Source organism: Hemiscyllium ocellatum, chromosome 25 (genome assembly GCF_020745735.1).
Source record: "Hemiscyllium ocellatum isolate sHemOce1 chromosome 25, sHemOce1.pat.X.cur, whole genome shotgun sequence".
NCBI classification, from domain to species: Eukaryota; Metazoa; Chordata; class Chondrichthyes; order Orectolobiformes; family Hemiscylliidae; genus Hemiscyllium; species Hemiscyllium ocellatum.
The window spans coordinates 26479085-26497770 of record NC_083425.1 but is presented as its reverse complement, the minus strand read 5'-3'; the positions used below and the strand labels follow the sequence as shown (position 1 = coordinate 26497770).

At 40.7% G+C, this 18686-nt stretch overlaps 1 protein-coding gene across 1 annotated transcript in view; it reads right to left on the bottom strand.

Moving 5' to 3' along the window:
• Positions 1–13984: 13984 nt before the first annotated feature.
• The window catches only part of rac3a (Rac family small GTPase 3a), a 39596-nt gene continuing 34894 nt past the window's right edge, over positions 13985–18686 (bottom strand). Inside the window, exon 6 of the mRNA XM_060844946.1 lies at positions 13985–15551. Within this exon, the coding sequence (XP_060700929.1) occupies positions 15421–15551 (131 nt within the window). The 3' untranslated portion in view covers positions 13985–15420. The remainder of the gene's footprint in view (positions 15552–18686) is intronic.

Genomic DNA, 18686 nt, shown 5'->3' with positions numbered 1-18686 from the left:
GCTCATCAGTGAAGTCCTTCATTTTTATAAGCTGCTGTTTTACATAATCCACACAAATCTAGTTTATGCCTTGGTTATAGTCCACTGTTACCATTTTCAGCCAGTACGAATTGTTAGTAGAGAGAGTGGAGATTGCCTTGCTACTTTTTGAAGTGTAATTTCAGGTGTCAAAAGAGCAGATCTTGATTGATAACCTCCTTTTAATGCTGACCCCTATTGGTCATTCAAAGTCAAACCATACTATAGAAAACCTTCTATGGAAAAAATTGCTGAAAGAGGTTTCAAACTTTGTTCAGTAGTCATGACCCTATGAGTTTTGGCTGTTCTGTTAGAGATCAACCATTTTTCTCAAATTTTGATTTTAAATGGGGAAATGTTGGTGCTGGTTTAATGTGTATATAGACCACAAATCCCATTGACTTGGGTGACCTACTCAAACAACAGGTTTCTTTTGGTTGTTCCATTGGCGGAGTAAAAACTATACTCAACCAGCCCATCCTTGCAAAAACTCAAAACAAACCATCTATTGTTGATGTTCTGAAATTGTTGAATTTGCTGAACAACAGTTCATCTCATCATATGATTCATCTGCGCTCACAAGAAGTTTATATATTTAATACATTAGCAGCTATTTGTTGCAAACCAAATGAGTATGTTTCAAGCTTTGTCATTTTCATTTACCAGTAAGTTTGGGCTCTGTATAGTTCCCTGTTGGCTGGATTATTTCTCCATGCCAGTACAGTCAACTTGCCAACCAGTCAGCACCCTTTCCTCCTGTAGTAAACGTCATTGCTTTTTTTTTTGTATTTCATTTGCTGTCATGTATAAGGTAAAATACTTAAAAGAGACCATCATAAATAGGAAATTTGAAAGCTCCTATCAAATTCCAGGTTTGGCATGGAGTAGTAGCTGTATGTGCTTTCTGGCCAAAACCAAGATGTTTTTTAAAGTTAAAATGTTCTACAAACCTACCAAATCAAATCTGAAAGTCACTGCTCTCTACATGGTATTTAAAGTTGCAGTAATGTTGTGTGCATGACATGATTTCTAAGGTTCCTAAATGTCAGGAGTAAGTAAATTCTGCACAGTTTTTTTTATATAAAAGGTTGAATTGCAGATGCTGAAATTACCTGACAATTTGAATAATCAACCTACCTGGCACACTGAATTTACAGCAAATTGAATAAAAGTCCATTTCATCTTTCATTAAAAATTAACACACATACTGTGGTTGCCAGAAATCTGAAGCAAATGGAATATGAGAGAAACTCAGCAGGTCTGACAGCATTTGTGCAGCAAGAAAATTGGAAGAGGTGAGGGCAGTAGTGCCAGAAATAGGCTGGACAAGGCTGAGGGTCATGTCAACCACTAATGGGGGAGAGGTGAGTGGCAAGGAAGATAATCTTTGATTTTTAGAAGGGTGGGTTATGTTGGAGGCAGTCACTGGAAGGTGGCATCATTGGAACAAATATGACTGACTGAGAAACTGGGAGAAAGTGAGGACTGCAGATGCTGGAGACCAGCGTTGAAAAATGATGCTGGAAAAACCGCAGGTCAGGCAGCATCCGAGGAGCAGGAGAATCGATGTTTTGGGCATATTCCCTCCTTCAGGAATGAAGCTGGTGTGCCAGGCGGGCTGAGATAAGAGGTAGGGGGAGGGGCACTGGGAATACGATAGGTGGAAGGAGGTGAGGGCGATAGTGTGGGGAGAGGTCAGTAAGAAGATTGCAGGTCAAGAGGGTGGTGCTGAATCCAGGGGTTGGGACTGAGAAAAGGTGGGGGGAGAGGAATGAGGAAGCTGGAGAAATCTACATTCATCCTGTGTGGTTGGAGGGTTCCTAGGCAGAAGATGAGGTGCTCTTCCTTCAGGTGTCGTGTGGAGAAACTGGGAGAATGGAACAGAATCCTTGCAGCAACTAGTGTGACATAGTGTAGTCAAGGTAACTGCAGGAGTCTCAATGGGTTTATATTGAATGTTGGTGGACAGTATAGAAGTGGACACCAGTCCAAGAAATGTCTGAGATGGACCAGTTAAAGTGGCAGAAGGATGGAAATTTGAAGTAAAAGTGATGAATTTTTCTAGTTCCAAGTGAGGATGGGAAGCTACATCAATGTTAATGCATTGGAAAAAGAACTGTGAGTGGGATATATGCAAATACCCATAGCTGCATATTTGACTTGGAGGAAGTGAGATGAGCTAAAAGAGAAATTGTTCAGTGAGGAAAGAGCTCAGAGCTCAGCCACTGATAGTGAATAGTGTTGGTTGAGACGATTCAGGCCTTTTTTTCTTTTGCCCCCATGAAGTGCAGAGCTTTCAGACCAGCCTGACTGGACATACAGAAGGATTATGCATCCATGGTGAAGGGGAGGAGACTAGGGCCAGAAGACTGAAAATTGTGGAACTGACATAATGCATCAGACACCTTTTGATTCTTCTGACAATGCGTTTCTTTGTTTCCATTTTGACAGGCAGTCAACCAGCATCCATTACAAGCCTGCCAACTGTCGCAATTACCTTTTAACTACAATTCTTCCTGAACTATGGCCTGTAAGGATTCTACTTCATTCTCCCAGTTTTTCTCTCTTTTACATCTTGTTCTGATATCTCCTTCCACTAGGATGCCTCTGGCATAACTTCCTTTTCCTCAGCCAAAAATTTACCCCCACCCCTTGCTGTGGTTGATATGGCCTTTTAACTGTATCCATCCTATTTCAAACACTTCTGCTTTCATCCATTCTCCTCCTTTCCAGAACAATAGTAGGGATTCCTCGTGTCCTCACTTTTCACCCCACTGGTCTCTGCATTCTCCGGATCATCGTCTGCCATTTCCACCACTTCCAGCAGAATACCACCACCAAACGTATATCTTCCCCATCTCTATTGTCAACATTAAATAGTTCTGAAAATGAGACATTATGGGACTCTGTTAACTCTCTCTGTGCAGATGTTGCCAGACTTGTTGAGTTTCTCTTTTGCTCATTCAGTTTGGTAAAGTTCAGTTGTGAAGACTGGAGATATATCATATACTTAAATCTCCACCAATAAATACTGGCATTTGTATATGCCAATGTGCTTTACAATAACAAAATTTGAAGTATTAATTGTGTAATGTAAGAAACCTGACAGCTAATTTATCAATAATAAGCTCTTGTAAACAATGATGTGGTGATAACTGGATAATGTTTTGTAGTGTTGATTCAAGGAATAAATATTGGCCAGACAGGACCTTTTGTTTAATGTTTCACCCAAAGAAACAGCAGCTGCGAATGCAACAGTTCTTCAGTGCATTGGAGTGTCAGTCTTGTTTACTGCAATAGGATTTGTAACTTTCTGATTCAGATGTTGATGTGATGTTATGAACTGAACTACATCTGACATAATTATGGTTTGTACTTGCTATCTACTGTGCATATTATCATTATGCCCTCTCTTTTCCAGTAGACGTGAAAGATTGACTGCTGCATTTTGATCAATTCCATTTGATTCAGTAGATTTGCTTGGGACGTCACCAGGTGGTAGTGTCTGACCTTAGGAGGAGAACTGCATAAGAAATTGGAAATGAATTGGCTTTACAAAACCATGATTAAAATATTTGGCACTCTAGGTAATCATCAAGGGAATAATCTGCATTGATTTGGAATACACTTAGCTTGTATCTTGCTGTATAGTTTAGTAAAAATAATGCTAAAATGTGTTGCTGGAAAAGCGCAGCAAGTCAGGCAGCATCCAAGAAGCAGGAGAATTGACGTTTCAGGCATGAGTCCTTCTTCAGGAATAATAAAAATAATGCTAGCCAGAGAATTTAAAAGAAATACAGACGTCCTGGGCTTACAAATGCTTGTACTCACAAACTGACCTCTATAAAGCCTATTATTTTAACAATCTGAGTTGCATACATGGTTTGTACTAACGAATGGGCGGGCCACCTTACTGAGTGCAATGCTCAAATCACTGCAAGTTTTCAGTGGTTCGTCAGCCTGTGGGAGAACAGTGCCACACCATTGCTATTTTAAGTTGGATCATGTAAATGTTGTGCGTGTTGTGTTTTGACTTAAATTTATCCTCAACCATAGCTTCAAAGCATAAATCTGACACAAGTGATGGTGATGCATCAAAGACAAAGAAAACTATCACAATGGAAGGAAAAGTGGAAATAATAAAGCAATCAGAGAAGTGAAATGCCAACAAACATTGGAGAAGTGTTCGGCTACAGTTGGTCAACGATCAGGACGATTATAAAGGACAAGGGGAGTGTAATGGAGCATGTAAAAGACTCTGTTCCAATGAAAGTGATAATTATCACTAAGCAATGCAGTGCTTTATTTATTGAAATGGAAAGGTTATTGGTAATTTGGTTTGAGGATCTAAATCATCACGGTAGTAAAAACAATGACTGCAGATGCTGGAAATCAGATTCTGGAGTAGAATAGTGCTGGAAAAGCACAGCAGTTCAGGCAGCATCCGAGGAGCAGGAAAATCGACGTTTTGGGCAAAAGCCCTTCAGCAGGAATACAGGCAGAGTGCCTGAAGGGTGGAGAGATAAATGAGGGGAGAAAGTAGCATAGAGTACAGTGAGTGGATAGGGGTGGGATGAAGGTGATAGGTCAGAGAGGAGAGTGGAGTGGCTAGGTGGAAAAGAAGATAAGCCTGTAGGACAGGTCATGGGGACGATGTTGAGCTGGAAGTTTGGAACTGGGGTGAGGTGGGGGAAGGGAAAATGAGGAAACTGGTGAAGTCCATATTGATACCCTGGGTTGAAGTGTTCCGAGGCGGCAGATGAGGCATTCTTCATCCAGGCATCTGGTGGTGAGGGAGCGGCGGTGAAGGAGGCCTAGGACCTCCATGTCCTCGGCTGAGTGGGAGGGGGAGTTGAAATGTTGGGCCACAGGGCGGTGTGGTTGATTGGTGCAGGTGTCCCAGAGATGTTCCCTAAAGTGCTCTGCTTGGAGGCATCTAGTCTCCCCAATGTAGAGGAGACTGCATCGGGAGCAACGGATACAATAAATGATATTGGTGAATATGCCGGTAAAACTTTGGATGTGGAAGGCTCCTTTAGGGTCTTGGATGGAGGTGAGGGAGGTGTGGGCGCAGATTTTGCAAATGTTGCAGTGGCAGGGGAAGGTGCCAGGAGGGTGGGTTGTTAGGGGGCGTGGACCTGATCAGGTAGTCACGGAGGAAATGGTCTTTGCAGAAGGCGGAAAGGGGTGGGGAGGGAAATACATCCCTAGGGGTGGGGTCCGATTGAAGGTGACTGAAATGTCGGCAGATGATTTGGTTTATGCGAAGTTTGGTAGGGTGGAAGGTGAGCACCAGGGGGGTTGTGTCCTTGTTATGGTTGGAGGGGTGGGGTCAGAGGGCGGAGGTATGGGATGTGGACGAGATGTGTTGGAGGGGCAGCTTTAACCACGTGGGAAGGGAACACACCTGGTGTGTTCTGTGGTGGAACTGGTCCCCTGGGAGCAGATACGGCAGAAGTGGAGGAATTGGGACTATGGGATACCATTTTTGAAGGCGGTAGAGTGGGAAGAGGTGTAATCCAGGTAGCTGTGGGAGTCGGTAGGTTCGTAAAAAATGTCAGTGTCAAGTTGGTCGTCAGTAATGGAGATGGAGAGGTCCAGGAAGGAGAGGGAGGTGTCAGAGATGGTCCGGGTAAATTTAAGGTCAGGGTATTGGTGAAGTTGATGATTTGCTCAACCTCTTCACAGGAGCACAAGGTGGTGCCAATGCAGTCATCAATGTAGCGGAGGAAGAGGTGGGGAGTGGTGCTGGTGTAACTACGGAAGATGGACTGTTCTACGTAGCCACCAAAGAGACAGGCATAGCTGGGGCCCATTCGGGTGCCCATGGCTACCCCTTTGGTCTGGTGAAAGTGGGAGGACTCGAAGGAGAAATTAAGGGTGAGGACCAGTTCGGTTAAACGAATGAGAGCGTCGGTGGAAGGGTACTGTTGGGAACATCAGGAGAGGAAGAAACGGAGAGATTGGAGGCCCTGGTCATGGCGGATGGAGGTGTAGAGGGAATGGAATGCGTGGTGAAGATGAGGCATTGGGGGCCAGGGAAACGGAAGACTTGGAGGAGGTGGAGGGCATGGGTGGTGTCTTGAATGTATGTGGGGAGTTCCTAGACTGGGGGGATAGGACAGTGTCGAGGTAGGTAGAGATGAGTTCAGTGGGCAGGAGCATGCTGAGACAATGGGTCAGCCAGGGTGATCAGGCTTGTGGATCCTGGGAAGGAAGTAGAACCGGGCAGTGCGGGGTTCCCGGACTGAGCTGTGGGTGGGAGATCGCCTGGTGATGGGGGTGGGGTCATGGTCAAGGGGGCAGTAGGAGGAGGTGTCCTCGAGTTGGCATCTGGCTTCAGCGGGGTAGAGGTCAGTGCGCCAGACTACTATGCACTCCCTCCTTTTATCTGCTGGCTTGATGTCAGCAGGGGTGAGGTCAGGATTGGAGCAGTGGGAGTGGAGGGCTGCGTGTTGTGAGGGTGAGAGGTTGGAGTGGGGGAGGGGGTAGACAGGTTGAGGCGGTTCGTGTCTCTGCGGCAGTTGGAAATGAAGAGGTCGAGGGCGGGTAATAGGCCAGCACGGGGTGTCCAGGTGGATGGAGTGTGGTAGAGGCAGGCAAAGGGGTCCTTTGAAAGTGGGCGGGAGTCCTGACTGTGAAAGTTAGCTTGAAGGCGGAGGTGGCGGCGGCAGATGAAGTGTTCGACGTCACAGTGTGTATTAAATTCATTGATGTGTGGGCGGAGGGGCTTAGTGCAAGAAAAGACTGAAAGTCTTTTTAGTGATTTAAAAGCTGCACATGCAGCAGCTGAAGGTGCTTGTAATGAATTTGTTGTGAACAGGGGTTGGTTCAAGTAAGTTCAAGGGGGGGGTAAATTTACACAATATTAAAGTGCAAAGTGAAGCAGTGATTGCCAATGTTAGTGCTGGAGTTTCCTGAAATATTGAATAAAATTATTGAGGAGGGAGTTTATGTGCCTGAGCAAACATTTAATGTAAACGAGACTGGCTTTGGAGAAAAATGCCTGGAAGGACATATATTTCAAAAGAGGAAAAAAACTGCTCCAGGGCATAAGGCATCCAAGGATAAGCTAACACTACAACTCGGTGGTAACACATTTGGGGATTGCAAGCTTGTGTATTCCTCCCTAAATCCTTTTTATCTGGAAGGCAAACACAAAGGCTTGGGTAACAAAAGCTCTCTTCAAGATTTGGTTCCTGATGCTGAATGTTATTGAAAGGAATCTGCTTAGCCAAGCAAAGTTCTCCTTCTGCTTGACAACGCCCCTAGACGTGCAAGCACTTTAGATGTCCTTCACCCCAATGTAAAGGTCATCTTCTTACCACCCAACACCACATCAGGGAATTATAGCCTCCTTTAGGGCTTACTGTTTACATAGGACCTCACAAGCAGTCAGGGCTACCCAAGATGATGTAATGACCTTAGAGGAGTTCTGGAGGAATTGCAACATCTACAATGGCACCAAAAACATTGCAGGTTCATGAGAGGAAGTAAAGAATACCAACATGGAAGAAGTCTGAAACAAATTGTACCCCCAATTCACAGATGTTTTTGAAGAGTTTGCAGCTGAGGACCTTGCTGAAGCCAGGCCAGCTGTGATTGATATTGATAGCAATTAACTGCAGTTAGACATCAATGAAGATGATGTCTTGGACTTGAATCTCATGCTGAAGAACTGATAAATGAGGACCTTAAGGAGCTTCAGATGATAACACTTGAGGAAGAAGATTGGGACGTAGAACCCAAGACGTTTTTGACGAAGGAGTTAGCTGAGGCCTTTAGTCTCATTGTAACAGAGATGGCAAAGTTAGACGAGCAAGATCCTAATGCAGAAAGGTTAGCCAAAGTTTACCAGATAGTTACTGATGGACTCAGCTGCTACGAGGCCATTTATAATGAGAAAAAGAAAAGCTCTGTTCAAGCCATCCTTGATGTTTAAGAAATTGACTTCAGACATACACCCTCCAAACTCTCCAGTCGCAGAAACAGACCCTGACTCTCCAGTAGCAGGTCCATTCTCTCCAGCACCAGGCCCATAATCCAATTAATTAAGTCATCTTAATTATTAATTAAGGCTCCTTCCAGTATGCAAGACATTGACTGGAACAAGAGTAAGTGTTAAATTGTTTAGATAGAAAAGATAATGATTAAAAAGTTAAGTAATGTTTCTTTAATGTTTTTTATACCTATACTGTACACACGCACACATTCTCTCCATTATAAATACTGTACTGTAGTTACTGTTATTACATTTAAGATGTTTTCAGTAAAATATATACTAAGACTGACATTTAACTAATTGACGCTAGAGGTGAACTGTGTGTAACTGTTCCGACTTAATATACAAATTTGACTTATTAACAGCCTTAAAAATGGAACTCATTCATTGGCCAGGGACTTCCTGTAATGGTAAATGAAGCAGCTGGACTTCAGATTTTGCTCATACATTTTCAAAATGTGTAATTCAATTTATTACTAAGTATAGACTTCCTAACAACTGGCTAAATATGTTTTAAGAGTTCAGTGCTGACATCTAGTCACAAGATCTATATCAAACTTACTGTCAGCGTAAATAAAGAAACCAAAACATCAACTAATATAAAGTGGCATATACTACAGAATTATTTCATTCCACCGGTAGATTATGTAGGTTGCTTTAATGCTATTTTTAAGTGCTTGTATCCAAGTCCAATTAATTTGTCAACTTCCTTTGAATGTTTTGTCTACCTTTTAACTACCTACCTCTCCCTGCCCATCCAGTCTAAAAACTGCCCTCCTTTCAATCAGTACAAGTTTGCCTGCTTTTATCTTTCAGTTTTTCAGCTACCTTTTACTAATCCATGTTACTCCTGTGTCCAGCTGTTTTATTGCCCATCACTAATTTTCTTGGTCCCTTTTAAGTTCTGAGTTCTTGCTATAGATTTCCTATACACTTGTTATATTTCCTGCATTTATTCTCTCATCTGCTTTCTTCAGTAGTCAACTATGCAATGCAAAATTGTAGCACGTTTCCTCTTTGACGTGTGCTTGAATTAGACATATTTAAATACTTACTACTGCTGATCAAGTATTTGCCACATTTTCCTTCCAGTCAATCTCAATAATGTTGTCATTTTGATGCAATTATAGCTTAGTTATTTATCCTCTTTTTGGCTTTTTTTAAAAAAGGTGCTTAATTTGACCTTGTATTATGCTTATCAACATCACTACTTTCTCAAATACATCTCCCAATCAATTTTTAGGTTACCTACTTGATTCAGTTTGTTAAATAGAACCAGGTTAAACAAACAGTACTACAATTTTTTTTTATCAATCATGAACACCGAGCAAAAGATGAGTCTCCAATTTCATCACAAATATCCCAATATACTGTTTGCTAATTTAAATCTTGCCTAATTTAAATAATGCCTGTTGTTGGTATGTGATGAAATTTGCAAACAAATTAAGCTTTAATTTCCTTTCCATTGGTCAGTAGATAATTATATGTTCCCAGTGAAGCAATTCCTATGCTGGATTGATTTGAAAAATAGCCAAAGTTTTCTATTACTTCGACCACTTTCTAATTTTGAAGTCTTACATCTAAAGGTATCTTAAACATTGATATTCCTCTTCATTTTTCTACCCTTTTTCCCCATTAACTCATCTTGGGTATAAAATGATCCATTCCAGTCTAGGTGTCATCAGAAATGTTCAACTTTCAATAAACTTTTCACGTTTTGTTTTTACTGTAGATGACAGGTGGCGCCTCTAAAACTGATCCACTTACTCTGAGCATAACATGAACTGTTGGGTGTGAGTGGTTGCCATTTTTAAGTGTGCGACCAAGGAACAATAATTCAATCAAATATGGCACAGTTTATTTCACGAATCAATTGTACAAAGATAACCTTTAATTACAATTAAACCATTTTAAAATAAGCCAATACATTATCTTCAGCATCCAGTGCAGTGTTCAAATTTTATTGAGTTATTTTGCCTATGGCACCATAGTAAGGATCCCACTATTGTTTTCAGAATCAACCTTCTGTAACAAATTATCTCCCTCTCCATCCATTGAATTGATATTGGGGATTTTTTGAATGATCTGATGCCACTTTGTGCAGTGTCTCACAATGTCCTAATAAAATGATACAGAACACAAGTGGTGGTGGGGATGTTGATCACCATGATTATTCTCACATGTTATGAAGTCTATATTCTCCTCTTAACCATTAACCTATTTGATGCAAGTGTGATCCTTGAATGCCTTGAGGCATGTATCCAGTGGTTGAAATCCTGCTGTTGGAACTTCTGATCCAGCTGTGATATAGATGTTAATTCTGTGCAAACACCTCAATCTCCCCAGTTACAAAATGTAAACATGTTCCAGACTGACAGACCAGCAGGCTATCTATTACACACATTATCAATCCATAATTTCACTCCAATCTTCTCAATTCCCAATTGACATTTGTTGGATTGAGAAGATGTATGCACTCCTGGGAACCTTGAACTAGGGGACATGCCTTTCAACTGAGTTACCAAGGTATTTCTTCTGAGGATAGTAAATGTCTGAAATTCTGTACCCTAGGGAATTGTGGAGGCTAGATCAACAAGTATTCTGAAGAGGAGGTAGATGAGTTTTGAAATAGGGAGTTCAAAGCTAGGAGAAGCTGAGCTCTGGAAGGGAAATCCAAGACTTTGACCTACCGCCAGTGGAAGACCAGCAATAAGATTTCAAGTCAGGACAATGTGTGGCTTGGTCAGGATCTCGCGGGTGGTGGTGTTCTCAGGTTTCTGCTACCCTTGTCCTTCCGTGGAAGCAGAAACCTGAGAACACCACCACCTGTGAGATCATTGTGAAGAAAGGTGCTGTCAAAGAACCCTCGCTCAGTTGTTGCAGTGCAGCCTGTGGAAGGTAGACACGGGCTGTCATTGTTTTGCTAGAGGAAGGAGAGTGAATGTTGAAGGGGTAGATCGGTTTCTAATTAATCAGGCTGCTTTGCCTTGGATGATGTCAAGCTGCGTGATTTTTGAACTGCACCTAATCAGACAAATGGAGGATATTCAAATCACAATCTTGCTCTATATCTTGTAAATGGTGAAATGGGGAAGCAGGATGTGAGTTAGTCAATAGAATTCCTACCCTCTACTTTGAATTCATTTTTGGGAAGTGGGTCAGCATTTATTACTGATCCCTAGATGTCCTTGAGAAGGCAGTGGTATTGCCTTTTTGAATCACTGCGGTCCATTTGGTGTTAGTAGATCCAGGGCTTTGACCCAGCAACACTAGGGATTGGCTCTATTTCCAAGTTAGAATACGGAGTACCTTTGAGTGGAGCTTGCAGGTGGTGGTATTCCCATTTATCTGCTTTTTGTCCTACTAGACAGTAATGGTCATGAGTTTGGAAGGCACGGTCTAAGAAGCCTTAGTGAATTTCTACAGTGCATCTTGTAAATGCTACACACCACTGCTATTGAGTGTTAATGGTGGATGTGGTCCCTAGCAAGCAGACTACCTTATCCTGAATGATGACCGGTGTCTTGAATGTTGTTGGAAATGCACTCATCAAGGCAGGTGAGAAGTATTCCATTCCTCCAGCCACTTTGCTTTCCTTTGACTCGAATTCTCCTTAGGCTCCTTGATGCCATTCTGGGTGAAATATTGTCTAGACTTTAAAGGGTAGACACACTTGCCTAACCCATTCAGCTTTTTTTGACCATGTTTGGACCAAGGCCATAAGATCAAGAACGAAGTGGCTCTGGCAGATCTCAAACTGAACATCTTTGAGCAAGTTATTCCTTTACAGGTGCCACTTGATAGCACTATTATTAGTCCTTCCATGACTGCTGATGTCTTGTGTAGTCTAATAGGATGATTATTGGCTAGGTTGGATTTTTCCTTCTTTTTGTCAATAAGACATATCTGGGCACATTTCTAAATTCCCAGGTAGATACCACTGTTGTAGCTGTGCTAGAACAGCTCAATTCAGGCTGCACCTAGTTGTGGAGTACATCTAGAGCAATATTACTGGCATACTGCAAAGGCTTTGGGTATCTTTAACCATTTTGTGATAATACATGGATTTAAATCAAACTGGCAGTGATGCTGGGCACTTCAGAATGAGGCAGAGAGAGATCACTTCTTAGCTTTTATTCTTCTCAAGAAGGATGCAAATACTTCAATCTGGCTTTTGACTGTGTTAGTCAAGGCTGGGGATATTTGTGGAACCTCCCGACTGTTAATTGTCCAACACTGTTCACGACTGAACACAATAGGATTGCAGAACTTAGACGGTGGGATCCATCTTCAACAGGTGAATTAGTGAGAATGAGGTCAACTATATCTTTCCCTCTTGTTGGTTCCCTCACTACCTGCTGCAAACTTGTAGCTGAGCTGGACAAGTCCTAAATGACTATCAGGTAGCATTGCTCACCAAGCCAAGGTTAGTGAAGAACATTAGAAACCCCTCATGCAGAGCACATTCTGCACCCTTTCCAGAATTCATGCACCCTCCAAGTAGTGCTCAACATGGAAGAGTAACAATTCATCAGGTGAAAAGAGCACAGTAAGCGGTAATCAGCACAGGTTTTCTCGGCTATGATCTGATTCTGTAAGATTTCACAAGGTCTAAGTTAATGCTGAGGACATTTTGCTGAAGGACATGATGGTCACTTGCCATAGTGTGTGTGGATGTTTCTTAAACTGCTGGGTATTTTCTTCCTAATACCTGTATTATCCTGTTTCATGAACAGACTTAAAATAAGACACGAGTCTAGTACCGCACTCTCGACTCTGATCTCCAGCATCAGCAGGCCTCACATTCTTCTCCTTAAAATAAAACATTTCTGGGGTGAAATATTGAGGCCAAAGACTAATACAACTAAAGCATTTTTGTTGCAAACAGCAAAGAGCAGCATAAACTTTATAGGCCAAGTAAATGAAAAAGCATGACTTTTGGCACTGAATAAATGAAGTGGTTTTACGTGTACATGTTCTACTCGTGCATTTAATTTCTATACACTCTTGTTCTTCCTATATATCTAAAGCTTACTTTCTTGTCCAAACTTTCCTCTTTACACAGGATATGGACATTACAGATAAAGCTAGCATTTGTTGCCCATTCCTTGAAATAACAAAGTGACTTGCTAGGTTAACCACATTTGGCCAGATCAAGTAAGGATGGTAAACCTTTTTCCCTAAAAGGTCAACAGATGGGTTTTTACTACAATCTGATACTTTGACGATTACCATTACTAAGACTAGCTTTCTGTTACTGATTTATTTAATTAATTTAATTTAAATTGTCCACTTCTTCTGCAATGAAGACAATTTCTCCTTTTTAAAAAGTCACTACAGAAAATACCAAACAAACTGATCCACTTCTAGTAAGAGTGTGATCCTTGGCCCTGCCTTCTTAAACTGCTCCAGTCTTTGCAATGACAGTGTACCTATGTGTTAGGCAACAATTTCACAATGAAGGAATAGTGGTATGCTGCTGCATAAGGTTAGTAAGTGATTTAGAAGGGAGGTATTCTGACAACATTACTACTAAAAAGCTGAGCAGCAGAGGTCAGGGAATTAAAGTGTTTCTCTTAGCTATAAACTTGGTGAGATACTACAATGCTTCTAGTAGCTATGATACATAGAACAACTATTGAAAATAGTATTAACATAAAATTGGACAAAAACAGCAGATATTTCTATTCAAGCTGCACTGCAGAATTTCCTCCTCCATTAATCATTTAGCAGCTTAATGACTGTGACAACACACCTGTAAAGATTACAGTCTGCAGCTCTTTATAAAGATTTATCAACCATGTCATGCACTTGATTATTTAATGCGCCAAATGATGTTACACAGAATGTTCTAGTGAGAATAACTGCATTGATTCCCTTTAGCATATTATGTCTAATGCAAGTGAGGGACTACTATACAGATTTTAAAAGAAGAAAACGATAACATTAAAGTAATGAGGATACTACAATATTTAATGAAATTCAATTCTTAAAACATAATTTGGTTCAGAAGTTGCACCTTGAGAATGTGCCAAGTTAGAAATCCTCAAAAACTTGTACGAATGCATTTTTAAGAAATCACAATCAATAGAACAAAAGTAACAATGAAATTACCAGAAGAGTCAGCTCTCTCCCAGGGTTAAGGCCAGGATGTCAATTAGAATAAAACATTGGGACTCAAATCATGCAGGCCAGTCCTATAAATGAAGGTGCCAAGTTGGCAAAACGTTTTTGTTAGTACCAGCTAGAACGTGCAAATCCTGCATTACTAGTTGGACACTGCATCTGGCAATTTCTACAATTTACTGTAATATTTAGAATGGAGAAACCCTGATCAATTATTTGTTGAAACACAAGTCTGCTAGTGCTGTAATAAAGTTAATGAACACAACAGTTAAACACTGACTTTACATAACCAGCAGAAAGCCTTTTTACACAAGTCTTTCACATACACAAGCCTCCCCCCCACTTTAAACTTGCACTTTTGCCCATGCTGCACTCAGTGATCCCATATTATCTAGCTGCTTATTGAAAGGTCAAAAAGTATTTCCACAATAATTAACACTGCAGTACCCCTCATTTTGATTTTCTGCATCAAGACATGGTTACAAAAAGGCCAAAATCCAAGTTCATGCAAAGAAAGGTCCATTTTAGACAAAAGTCTTTGGAATTTTCATATACCTAATTTTTAGTTGGAAAAAGAACATGCCAAATATATATGTTTATTCAAAATAATCCATTTAAGAAAAATTGCAAATTATTGCATGTTTTTTTGATTTCAATAATTGTCAACATAGACTGACTAGCACTAAAAACTACTGCTGGTTCAGAACAATAAATGAAACAAGTGAGCAAGTAGTGGATGCAAAAGAGTCCTGAAACAGGGCATGAACAGCAATTGTTCATTTCTTGGGTTTCACACTTTTCAGTTGTTGAAGTGATAAATAAAGAATAACAACATGGACAGCAAATTGCAGAATCAGAACACTTTCCAAACACTGTAGTGAATCAGTTATGTAACCAATTAAAATTAAAAGGAACAACTCCACAAAGATGAAAGGATCCATTAATACTGTTTCCACAATGGAAGTGTCATTGTGGACATCACTTGTCTTGAGCTGGATAGGAGCTACCAAAAGAGGGGATACTGCAGCTTAACAAAATATGATGGGGTCCACCCATGAAGACAGCCACATTGCCTCACATAAAATCCAACACACGCTAACAGAATAATTACTGACTTCAGGACTTAACTCTCAAGGCTAACTGCTCCAACTCAAGAGAGAGGCGACACATAGAAGAACACTCTCTTCTGCAGTCTCATACCACACAGGGTCATGATTTGGATAAAATACCAGCAGATTGTGTTATGAAGGTATGATTTCCTGCGTGGTGTCTTCCTAAAAAACAGTGCACTTCTTGCGACGTTTTTTCACAGGTGGTGGGCACAGCACAGCTCGAATCGCTTCATCAAAGACAGTTTTCAAACCTCGCTGAGTGAGAGCAGAGCACTCCAGGTACTTCACAGCGCCTGCACAGAAAAATACAGCTTTGAAAATACGAAGTCAGAGAAAATGTTCAAGATCACCATAGCATTGTTTTGTTGCTGAGCCTTCCTATTTTACCACTTCTTAGCTGTCAACTAAATATAGTCAAGAGTGTTCAAAATCTAAATCAACTGCTGTTGCTTTACTTGTAGTAACAATTTTATATATTTGCACATGTTTTGGAAGTTGTGTTTCCCATTCGTTTCTCCACGATTCTCTGTTGGGAGGCCACCAGAATTGAAACAAACATCACTGCCTCCATGTCAATGTAATTAAAAGCCTGCAGAAGGCAGCATCCCCTACATCCTGATTGAGGTCAACTAGTAGGTTTACTCTCACTAATACACCATGTGATCATGTAGACATGATTTTTAAAACAAAATTAGTTCAATCAATTCTATGTCAATTGTACGTGAAGCATGATTTGCAGCTCAAGTATCTGAGCTGAGAACCTGGCAGAGAGAAAAACAGTTTAGGAAGGATTGGGCACGGTGAGACTGGATGTTTGGAAGGTAGTGTTTTGGACAAGTTAAATATCGGAAATGGTAGTTAACATGGGTGGGGGGATGGGGGGAGGTATGGAGGGGATGTGGGTGGGGGGTGGTGGTGTCACCTTTTCACATAATCTATTCCATTATCCCAAACAATGTATGTGAAAAATGACATTTACTTTATTGCAGCAATCTCTCGAAAGTACTCAAAAACAAGTGGAATGTGAATTTTGTAGGCAGTTGGCATATGTGCTTACTCTGCATTTGTAAGATGTAACAAAACTAGCACCAAGAGGATACAGAAGCATACTTATTGGACAAGCCAATAAAATAACTTGCCATCACAGCCGAGAAAACTGTAAAACAAATATTAATAGGCTTGTGCTGAACTTGATAATTTACAGGCTAATGTTGAACCATTATTATTTTACTGAAACGCCTCACGTAGACGGATGTTAATAGTACTAAAGAGGTACTACAAATGGTCATAGCACTTTCAGCTTCATTTCTAACAGGGGAGGGGGTGCTTTAAAGAGGTTAATAGCCTACATAAACAAGGAAGCACAAAATAGTTCAAAATAGGCAGAGTTTCCCAGGGGATTGGAAATGGTGGATTCCTTCACTTTCTCACGAACTAACAATAAAAGTCAACAGTGCCCTCAGCACAGAATGGAGGATAAACTGTAATTCTCCCAGCTGCTAATACAAAGGCCCCTTTCAGTTTCTGCAGGGCCCTCCTCCAGCATCATGCAGAGCCTTTATTTTCACAACAGAAACCCAATACGAATAATTATAGGCATTCATAGATTACGCAAGTACAGTACTCTATATCTTCATTTCCCCACCCACATTACTCTTTGAGAATGAATACAAAATATTATTACACTTCATAGGGATTTAGAAATAACTGTATTAAAAAGTCTAAAGCTATGTATTAAATCAAATAAACATTCTTCCTGTAACACTGAGGTAAAACAATATATAACTTGTCCAAAGTTTTATTCTGTCCCACATACCAGTCATTGCTAACGTTCTTCTTTATGTAGCAGGTTTTACATGTCATAATTCAAGGAAGTGTTGATCATGAACCAGACAGACAGACTTCATCTGCAATGAAACCTGTGGGGAAGACAAACTACTGGGTGCTGGCATTATTCTCACCTAACTTGTGATAACTCTACAAACCACTGTCCTAATGAATAGCTTTGGCTAGAAAATTGAGAAACCCATCATTGGGGTGCATCTGTACACAAACAGAATGCACATATACAAGTTCTGTTCACTGATTTGTTAGCAATTTTTGTTTGGGAACACAAACCTGGTTATGAATTTTTATATTTATTAGTTGGCCATCATTAGCACAACCCCCCACCCCACCACTATCATCAAAACAAAAAAAGTATGTTTCCTCATAGGATCACTGCTTCAAATTTGTGTACAACTATTGCTCAGAGTCCATTATACCTGTTGATTACCATGTCAAGTCTGCAAAAAAAAGTCTGAAGTCCAGCAAAATAAATTACAAAGCATGATTTAGAAAGATCTTGTTGTTCCATATTAATGAATGAAATTTATTAGTTTATAGTACACACGTCTTATTCATTCAGGGATGTGGGCTTCACTGGTTGGGCCAGTATTTTTGCCCATGCCAAGTGCTCGAGAAGCTGGTAGTGAGCTGCTTTCTTGAACTGCTACAGTCTGTTTAGTTTAAGTGTAGGAAGTTTCAGCATTTTGACAGTGATGGATTGGCAATATAGGTGGCAAGTGGCTTGAAGGGAACTTGCAGGTGGTGATCCCATATATCTGCTGCTTTTGTTCTTCTCGATGGAAGGTGGCATCCAAGGAGGCTTGGTGAATTTCTGCAGTGCATCCTGTAGATAGTACACACTGCTGCTACAGTGTGTTGGTGGTGTAGGGAGAGAATGTTCATGAATGTAGCGTCAGTTAAGTGGGTTACTTTGTCCTTGATAGCATGGATTTTTTTTGAGTGTTGTTAGAACTTTGATCTAACCTGAAAATGGCTAGGTTTCAGAAAAGCATTCAAACTAATAAAAGAAGATGTGGGAAACAGACCAAAAAGTCCCAGATGGAATTCAGTGTCAGCAAGCAGGTGGGAATAAAATGATTACATTGTAAAGGCAGAAGGTTTGGTGTATGGAACAGTAGGAGGATGTGAGAATCCAATTGCTTGAAAGCAGCATTTTGCTTCAGAATGCTGTATATAATAAAATAATTCCAGGGATACCAGTACTTTTCTTAGCTTGTATGCTTCATAAACTGAAGATCTGACTTTTAAGATCTGACTTAGTACTGGGTGAAAAGGATTGGGAAAACACATTGAGGGGATGGAATTCAGGTCCAGGGTTGCTGGTCAAAATAAAAATTATAATAACATTAGAGATTAGATTGGTGGTGAATGAGAAATATAAGTATATAGTACAGGTACTAATTGTTTTGTTCATGTAAAGGGTAACTGGGATTTGAACTGGTTTGCACCAAATAGCCTATTTCTATGGTATAACTTCTGTTGAAGCCATTTACAGTAAAGCTTTACACATAGTTGTTTCACAGCAACCACACTGTAAGTAATCTAATCTAAAACTCTCACTGCAGCTGTACAGAGACTCA